Raw genomic sequence first — 10,550 nt, forward strand, 5'->3', positions numbered from 1 at the left:
TAAGAGAGCCACTCTACATTACTAAAAAATTAAAGCTGTGCTCTGAAACACTATAATATACAGTACAGAGCAAAAGTTTGGACACACCTTCTCATTTAAAGATTTTTCTGTATTTTCATGACTATGAAAACTGTATATTCACACTGAAGGCATCAAAACTATGAATTAACACACGTGGAATTATATACTTAACAAAAAAGTGTGAAACAACTGAAATTATGTCTTATATTCTAGGTTCTTCAAAGTAGCCACCTTTTGCTTTGATGACTGCTTTGTACACTCTTGGCATTCTCTTGATGAGCTTCAAGAGGTAGTCACCGGGAATGGTCTTCCAGCAATCTTGAAGGAGTTCCCAGAGATACTTAGCACTTGTTGGCCCTTTTGCCTTCACTCTGCGGTCCAGCTCACCCCAAACCATCTTGATTGGGTTCAGGTCTGGTGACTGTGGAGGCCAGGTCATCTGGCGTAGCACCCCATCACTCTCCTTCTTGGTCAAATAGCCCTTACACAGCCTGGAGGTGTGTTTGGGGTCATTGTCCTGTTGAAAAATAAATGATGGCCTAACTAAACGCAAACCGGATGGAATAGCATGCCGCTGCAAGATGCTGTGGTAGCCATGCTGGTTCAGTGTACCTTCAATTTTGAATAAATCCCCAACAGTGTCACCAGCAAAGCACCCCCACACCATCACACCTCCTCCTCCATGCTTCACGGTGGGAACCAGGCATGTAGAGTCCATCCGTTCACCTTTTCTGTGTCACACAAAGACATTTTGGTTGGAACCAAAGAGCTCAAATTTGGACTCATCAGACCAAAGCACAGATTTCCATTGGTCTAATGTCCATTCCTTGTGTTCTTTAGCCCAAACAAGTCTCTTCTGCTTGTTGCCTGTCCTTAGCAGTGGTTTCCTAGCAGCTATTTTACCATGAAGGCCTGCTGCACAAAGTCTCCTCTTAACAGTTGTTGTAGAGATGTGTCTGCTGCTAGAACTCTGTGTGGCATTGACCTGGTCTCTAATCTGAGCTGCTGTTAACCTGCGATTTCTGAGGCTGGTGACTCGGATAAACTTATCCTCAGAAGCAGAGGTGACTCTTGGTCTTCCTTTCCTGGGGCGGTCCTCATGTGAGCCAGTTTCTTTGTAGCACTTGATGGTTTTTGCCACTGCATTTGGGGACACTTTCAAAGTTTTCCCAATTTTTCGGACTGACTGACCTTCATTTCTTAAAGTAATGATGGCCACTCGTTTTTCTTTACTTAGCTGCTTTTTTCTTGCCATAATACAAACTCTAACAGTCTATTCAGTAGGACTATCAGCTGTGTATCCACCAGACTTCTGCTCAACACAACTGATGGTCCCAACCCCATTTATAAGGCAAGAAATCCCACTTATTAAACCTGACAGGGCACACTTGTGAAGTGAAAACCATTCCCGGTGACTACCTCTTGAAGCTCATCAAGAGAATGCCAAGAGTGTGCAAAGCAGTCATCAAAGCAAAAGGTGGCTACTTTGAAGAACCTAGAATATAAGACATATTTTCAGTTGTTTCACACTTTTTTGCTAAGTATATAATTCCACATGTGTTAATTCATAGTTTTGATGCCTTCAGTGTGAATGTACAATTTTCATAGTCATGAAAATACAGAAAAATCTTTGAATGAGAAGGTGTGTCCAAACTTTTGCTCTGTACTGTGTATATTATCTATCTATTATCTATCATATTATCTATCTATTTATTATCTATCTTATCTATCATCTATCTATTATCTATTTATCGATTATCATCTATCTCCTATGTATCAGCATTTGCTGCCATGTTTAGATGCTCAGATTACGGTTTGATCTCACTGATCATGTCTCTGTATATTTCCTTTTCTCGCCCCCGCTGCAGCTCTCTCCCATTTACACCCTGGTTCCTATCGACCTAAGAGACGCCTACATCAAGACGAAGAACCTGGAGCGCGCCATTGAGGATTACGTGGATGAATATAATGTGTGTAAATGTCAGCCGTGTAAGAACGGCGGCACGCTGGTGCTACTGGACGGGGAATGTATGTGTACGTGCCCGCTGGGGTATCACGGCGTAGCCTGCGAGACTGTGGCACACGCTCAAGCCAAAAGTAAGTCCCACCATTTACATCAATCTCCAAACTAAACCTCTGTGTCCTCTAGGTACAAATGTATTTATTTATTTTATTTATTTTATTTATTTACAAATATTAATTTACATTTCTTTGCATTTTTCAAAAATATTGTGAACTATCAAAAATAACTTTCTGGTTATCACTTTGGAGGTGAATGACTGTAAATTTGTATAAAAAGTGAAGAGATTGTAGAACTCCTTATTGATCGGGAGATTTTTTTTTCTTTTTTTTTTTCTCTCTTTCATCTATTTTTTTTCTTTCCTTCTTTCAGGAGCCGAAACTTTTTTTTTATTTTTGCTTCCACATAGCCGTACGAGGGTTTGTTCCTTGAGAGACGAGGTGTAGTTTTGTATGTCACCATTCACTTTACCTTATAATCTACTGATAAATCCAATTGTGGGGGGGAAAGGGCGAACATCTCTCCACCCCTCGTAATTCTACAATTGTTTTTTGGATTTCGTCTTATGACGTTCATTGCCCGGTAAAAAATGATCCAGTAACTTGATACTCCCGGTCAGTGCGATTACGATGATGCTAAACATCTAAATCCACAACATACAACGCAAAAACCACACAAAGAGCAAACATAAGAAAGTATCGCGATATCACTTCCTTCATTCCAAAGTCACATGTGACTTACTAATGGATCGGGAAACCCAGCCACGCTGGAGAAATGATTTGGCCAGTTACATAATCACACGACTATAAGTGTGAGAAGAGAGTCTGAACTGTGGGATATAAAATACGTAAAGAACAAAGGTGATTTTTCACTTTTTTTGATACTTGTTTTATAGCTTATTATCAGCCCACTTTTCATCAATCCAGACCCAAACTTGGATTATCAGAAAATAAAACCTGAAATATCACAACAAATCCTATGTCAGGTTCCCAGGTAGTAAGCAGGCTCAGGAGATGAGCCCGCACTCTATCCGACACCTACCTCACACAGCTCCATCGATTAGAAAATTATAAAGTTACACTTCTCAGAAAATGGTGCCAAAAATCAATAATTATAATCGACTTTTTTTCTTACAAATTTCGAAACATAAAATGTAAAAACCACATGTTCTTTTCTAAGCTGACAATACAGGGAGAGCAGACCTCACTGAGAGTCTTTTCTCTGTTTCCAAGACAAAGGCAAAATCATCCATCTTTCATCCCGAAAAAAACAGACGATTTTTCATTATTATAATCCTATCTGTGTCGTCCGTATGTCCGTTTTTTACATTCGTTTGCCATCTCTGTGTATATTTTAAGCCCATGTGCCATGTGAGTGTCCAGATGTTACATCAAAGTGCAATCCATGTGTCCATTTTTTACACCATCCATGGGTCCATTATTTACATCCAAGTGCCATTTGAGTGTCCATATTTTACATCCATGTGCCATCCATGTGTCCGTTTTCTATGTCGTGTGTCATCTTTGTCAATTTTTTTTTACGTCATATGCCACCAATGTGTCTATTTTTTACATCCATGTGTCATCCATGTGTCATGCTGTGATGGTCTTAAGTAGGGGAGGAGGGCCTCAAACTGTCCCTGGAACTGGGACCCTAACTATCCCTGTCCCAAGGATACTCTTGATGGTAGAGAGGCCCGAGTCTCCGACCTCACTAAGTCCTTGGTCTGTCCCCTCCACCACCCCCTGGAGCCTGGGACAGAAATGTACTGTGAACAATAGACAAAAGAAAAACAGGGATAATAGAAATCTTCTATTATACAAAAGCACAAACCAACAATAGGGAGGAGGATAGGGACAGGGAGGAACAAACTAAATGGGAACAGGGCCCAGGAGATAAACATACATGTACTACAGAATACCTCCACAACAACTTCTCTCCAAAACACATAGATTAAGGACAGAGCACCGGAAGACGAATCTCCAATAGCAACGACAAACTCCTATTCAGCTCAGCGTCTCCTAAGAGCTAGGAAGCAAAGTTTTCACAGACAAGACAGAGAGGGTGTGGTCAGGTTTTATAGGGAGAGGTAATGACCAGAACAGAAGCAGCTGAAATGGAGCTGCAAGTTTCTCACCAGCAAATAAAGGGTCGTTAACTCTTCAACACAAAAAGAAACCAAATTCATCTAATATGGGATCCAAACACGTAGGCTAAATGGAAGATCTGCAAATCACAATACGCAGTGATCTTCTACTCCAAGATCTCCCAGGTTGGCGTGACACCATGTGTGCCTATTTTATGTTGTGTGCCATCCATGTGTCTGTTTTTTACATCCATATGCCATTCATGTGTCCTTTCTGCACATCCATATGACGTCAGTTTTTTAGATGAACAATTTGATCAATAATAAAGGTCACATAGAGTTTCCTATCTTAATAAATCTAATGGATCTGACAAAAACGCCTTAAATACAGATGGTAACCCATATGTGATCTGTATTTTTGTGCACCCATTGACTTATAATGGGCAAATCTGTACCAAAACGCTGATCACAGTGGTTCATGATGTGATTTGTTGACATGCGGAGCACCGGTTAGCAGGTAAAGGCGTTCATGTGAACTACCACACTGCCTTGCATTGGTCAGGGCGCTGTCCGTATACTCCTTGTTTTAATGGACCCATTAAACGCTTGTCTGATCTGGCCCCAAATGAGAAACTAAAGTATTGCAAGCTATCAGGTACCATAGGAAAACACATAACTTTCTGATTGGTGGGCTTCGACCGCTGGGACCCTCCACCAAGCCCAAAAGCGGAGTTCTAAAATGCCCCATTGGTATCTTGCTTTTGACGCCCTTGTTCACCACAGGTCTATTTTTTTTCTATGGGACTGCAGGAGATAACCCTTTAATACCTACGGGATGCCGCATATACAGTAAGGCTGGGTTCAGACGGCCATATTGGAAATTCCTCAAGCCCTCACACAGCTCCATCAATGCAAAAATAATAAAAGTTACGGTTCCCAGAAAACGTTGACAAAAAACAATTACACTTTTTTTTTTTTTTTTACAAATTTCTACATTTTTTACCACTTAAAATGTAAATTTGGAATCACCATAATTGTACCGACCTAAAGAAATATGTTGTCAGGTCATGTTTACCGCAACGCTCAAGCAAACAATGGCGGAAAAGTTTTTTTCTCCCACCATTTTACCGCATTTGTAATGTTTTTTCCCGTTTTTCAGTACATTTTATGGGAAATTGAATGGCGTCATTGAAAACTATAATTTGACCCGCAATAAACTAAGTCATCATATGGCCATGATGTTGCAAAAATAAATTAGTTATGGGTCTTGGAAGAAAGTGAGGGAAAACAATAATGAGTAAAAATTACAATTGGCCAAAAGGGGTCAAGATTTTGCTGCGACTTCCTCGCTGTGAGAGTGGGAGATAGAGCTGCAATATTCTGGGTCTGAACATTGTTTTCTCCTGGCTACTGCGGAAATCAGATCCTTAAATTACTGAGACAAGTGGGAACTGTCAGTGATGACATCTATAGACTTTTATTATCATCCCTTTATATTCTTGCCGTCAGCTAGTGGTTCTTCCTCTTATGACTCCTGACGTAGCAAAACCTCATCTTCTACCATGGTCTTCCTCATCTTCTACCATGGTCTTCCTCATCTTCTTCCGTCCGTGTGATCCCTTACCCTGTTGGGTAAAAGCATGGACCAACACCATAGTTTACATGCCCTTTGTAGTAGCTCACAACTTCCCAATACCTTCATTTCCATGAGTCCATGTGAGATGGAACACTCCGGAACATGACTTGTTACAATGTGTGAAAAATTGTCCTTTGTATCTGCAGTTACATTGACCCATTGTTGAAAGTTAATTTGTTTTCCTGTAAATTCTGACCCACCGCTGTCTTCTCACAGAGCCTATGGAGGAGGATCACCATGGACGCTGGGGCTGCTGGAAATCTTCATCATCTTGCGTAGACAATGAAGAGACAAGAACCCGAACTTGTGAAAACAAAGATGGAAAAGCATGTGTGGGGGAGAATACTAGGAAGGTTCCGTGCTGAAACAACCATTGTTAGGTTCAGCGTTCCCGCGATCCCTTCCTCAAAAACTTTCCCTTCTTTTGCAGAACTATCCAATAAACCTTAGATTCCTGTGGTGCTAACTTTTATGTCAATCTATGTGAATATCTCTACTTGGCCATGAGGCTGCGTTCACATCTCTGGGTTCTGTTCGAAGACTCTGCAATCCTTAGGATAGGTCATTAATATCAGATTGGTGCGTGTCCTACACCCAGCACCATGACCTATCAGCTGACTGCAAATCTTCGGATTGGAACAAGTTGACATTGTCTGGATCCAGATCAGCATTGCCCTGTACACTGTGTAGTGGTCATTCTCGGTTACAGTAGCTCCGATCACATTCACAGCAAAAGGAGCCAAGCAGCAGTCCCGAGAATGGCCATTACATGGGTAATGGAGCTGGGTTTTATGTGCTTTTTATCTGATTCCTCCCAGATCAAATCATGGTCCTGGACAAACCCTTTAATGCAGCGTGTAGAGCTATACTTCCCGGCCGGACTGCGAGGTTCTCCATCGAACCTTATGAGTCAGTGTTGTCCACAATTTATATTTCACAGTCACGCTTTTTTACTGCATACTACTGACCCTGTTATTATGTATCTGTGGTTAATTATAATGGAATTATACATATCAAGGATTCAGCGTTTTGTGTAATTATTGGTATTATTGATGAACTTGAGATGCATATTTTAGTTGTGTGATGACACTAAGGGTTACAACTCTTGATCCCACTGATGCTCAAAGGTGCAAACCAAATTTTAGGTATTCGGTCACTATGTGGTGGTAATATGTGGTCTGGTCATGGTGTGGCGGTATTTGTCTTTTGTATGTGGTGTTAATGTTTACTTTAAAAAATGTATGTGATTCATTCCCTTAAAGAAACATAAATAAAAATATACCTAAAAAGAATACAGGATATTTTAAGAAATGTTCAATAGTTTAGAGTAGAGTAGGTCCGGCCAAAAGAGTCTACCTTGACATGGTGGCGGCTTAAAAAAATCTTTTGGCCAAAACCAAAGCTGCTGGCTATGTACGTGATATGGTGTTCGATAGGAACTGTTAATGTGTGATTGGTGACTACGTGGTGCAGAAGTGGAGTTTGTCCAAGAGTGGTTGGTGGGACTGTGGAAGTTTTGAGTGGTGGAGTCAGAGTTGGGGTGGAGCCTGGGTGGAGTCTCAAGAGGGCCCAAAAATGTTGCCAGCATTGGGCCCTGAAAGTCCTGGTGGCAGCCCTGGCTGCCTGCACTTGTCTGTCAGACACGAGTACAACATAACATGGATCCACTGGCCAACAATGGATCGAGCAGGCATCGAAATACAACTAAGAAATGAGAACTTCCTCTATAATATTTTTAGTAATATAACTGCTGACAAGTATTTTACAGAAGTCAGAAAACCATGGTAAAAGGGAAAAAAATTAGCTTCACTGGCCCCCCATTGCTCAGACTCCAGTTCAAAACCATAACCATGACACGCAAAGCCATCCACAATCTGTCTCCTCCATACATCTGTGACCTCGTCTCCCGGTACTTTCCTACACGCAACCTCCGATCCTCACAAAATCTCCTTCTCTACTCCCCTCTTATCTCCTTTGCCCACGATCACATATAAGATTAGGATACTTTCAAAAAGAATCTGAAGACCCACCTCTTCCAACAAGCCTACAACCTACAGTAACCACCGATCGACCAAACCGCTGCATGACCAGCTCTATCCTCACCTACTGTATCCTCACCCATCCCTTGTAGATTGTGAGCCTTCGCGGGCAGGGTCCTCTCTCCTCCTGTACCAGTTATGACTTGTATTGTTTAAGATTATTGTGGTTGTTTTTTATTACGAATAACTACGTTTAGTCCAATAATCAGAACACTGGCACTTCCTTAACAATTAGTAACCCAAATGCGGACTGACTCTCAGCCGGAAGCTGCAAGAAGAGATCCAGATTTTTTTAAAAAAGCACAAAATAGTTTTTTATTAAGGTATTCTTTAAAATATTAACAAACATTGCTTAAAATATATCCGAATGCCCCAACTAGGAAGGACTCTGAAACTGGTTCAATAATGTACTCTAATGGTGATATAGAGCTACTGTGGAGCAAAAGGATCCTTCATATACAGACAAGCACAATATTCCATATATCTATAGGTATCTGAACACTAAGCAAGGCAGGGATGCAGAATAAAAAATATATTACTGTCAAGTGACTTTGCATAATTTTAAAGCAGGCCTAGCCAATATTATAAAAACCCAGTGGGAGAGCAGCGTCCCTCCTCACCCCAACGCACGTTTCGCATCCGCTTCTTCAGGGGGCATGTCTATGGGTGGTTAGAGAGGAGTATATATATAGTGTGCAGAAACCAATGGGACAAACCGGGGACATGTGCGGTAGGACAGATTGTGATTAACCTCTCACAGGATGTTTTACGGCGCATGGGTACGTCCTCCAATTCCCTTTTATGAATTATGAAACTCACTTCCGGACCTGTGCTCCCCGGAACGCAAGCTGAGACGCATGCGGTCAGACGAAGGAGCACATCTGGAAGAGCTTTGAGAAGGGGAAGCGCGCATGCACACCATCCTAAAGAGGATATAGTATATTGTCGGACACAGACCGGAGGAAAGGGGAGGAGATTTCACCAGTTAATCATAAGTGTGCGTCACACATAGGTACCATCCTGGAGAGGATGTAATATACTGACGGACACAAAAAGAAATAGAAGAAAAAGAGAGAGTCTCACAAATTAATTAATATATACCGCTAATGTGAGTAGACATAGTGCACTATCAGGATAAGCTCAATATGAGCTATAAAGTGCTTACTTTAATGAAGAAAAAGAAAACACCCTGTGATATTATATATTTACTTTATTAAAATAAAAATACCCTACGTCAGGGATTACTTGTGACATATTTCACCATAATCAAATCGTGCTTATGATTATAGTATATACATATATATATATATATATATATATATATATATATATATATATATATATATATATAAAGTGCATGTGCATATATTGGAATATAAACATATATAATACTTACAGTGCCCATCCATTGTGTCCTAACCTAATCAATTACCATGAGTCATAATTAAGCCCTATTTATTCTCATCGTGCCATGACAAGTACTTGTGCATATAGTAAATATAAAAATATATACAGTATAATACATGCCCATCCTTATGTCCTCACATTATTTATATATCAATACACATGCCTATATAACTTAGTCATAATTAAACCATGATTATAATTATTGGGCTATATGTAAAGTACCTGTGCATAAATATAAATGTATATAACAGTTACAGTACCCAACCCTGTATCTTCCCATTATTAGCCAATGTCCATCCCTATTTCCTCGTGAACAGTATCCCTTATGGTAGTTCATATCTACTCATTACACATAATGAAGCCAGGCCCTTACTGAACAATGTAAACAAAATAATAATATAATAATCTTCATACAAATGGATATATGCATACACCCATATCAATAAATTTAAAAGTCTATCATCATAGTAGAAACAACTCAATCTTCCTCATAAGAATCCTCCAAATGATCTTCATAAAGCAGCATATCCTCCTATTAGATCACATCACAGAAATACCGCTCCAATGGGTCAAAAGAAACTATACACAGAAAGAAGATTAAAATTAGCACACCATACACATATATAACAATCATAAGCATATGTTCACACTTAATGTTTACATGTATAATAAGTATACCCCTCCTCACATGTAAAGCACCATGGAATAAATGGTGCTATAATAATAGATATATATATATATATATATATATATATATATATATATATATATATATATATATATTCTTTGTATACTGGAGGCGGCCAGTCTTAAACAAACACTTCCCTCCTGAATTGTCTGTATAGAGGAGGCCATATTGGAGCACACACTTCCCTCCTGTACTGTCTGTATAGAGGAGGCCATATTGGAGCACACACTTCCCTCCTGTATTGTCTGTATAGAGGAGGCCATATTGGAGCACACACTTCCCTCCTGTACTGTCTGTATAGAGGAGGCCATATTGGAGCACACACTTCCCTCCTGTATTGTCTGTATAGAGGCGGCCATATTGGAGCACGTACTTCCCTCCTGTACTGTCTGTATAGAGGAGGCCATATTGGAGCACACACTTCCCTCCTGTATTGTCTGTATAGAGGAGGCCATATTGGAGCACACACTTCCCTCCTGTATTGTCTGTATAGAGGAGGCCATATTGGAGCACACACTTCCCTCCTGTATTGTCTGTATAGAGGAGGCTATATTGGTGCACACACTTCCCTCCTGTATTGTCTGTATAGAGGAGGCCATATTGGAGCACGTACTTCCCTCCTGTACTGTCTGTATAGAGGAAGCCATATTGGA

General features: G+C 40.4%; 1 protein-coding gene across 1 annotated transcript in view; it reads left to right on the top strand.

Annotated features, from left to right (window-relative positions):
* C9 (complement C9) overlaps positions 1-6,788 on the top strand; it is a 46,079-nt gene extending 39,291 nt beyond the window's left edge. The window contains exons 10-11 of the mRNA XM_077281472.1: positions 1,890-2,118; positions 5,980-6,788. Coding sequence (XP_077137587.1) covers positions 1,890-2,118; positions 5,980-6,128 — 378 coding nt within the window. The 3' untranslated portion in view covers positions 6,129-6,788. The remainder of the gene's footprint in view (positions 1-1,889; positions 2,119-5,979) is intronic.
* Positions 6,789-10,550: the final 3,762 nt, after the last annotated feature.

The sequence above is a fragment of the Ranitomeya variabilis genome, chromosome 1, assembly GCF_051348905.1.
Source record: "Ranitomeya variabilis isolate aRanVar5 chromosome 1, aRanVar5.hap1, whole genome shotgun sequence".
Taxonomy (NCBI): domain Eukaryota; kingdom Metazoa; phylum Chordata; class Amphibia; order Anura; family Dendrobatidae; genus Ranitomeya; species Ranitomeya variabilis.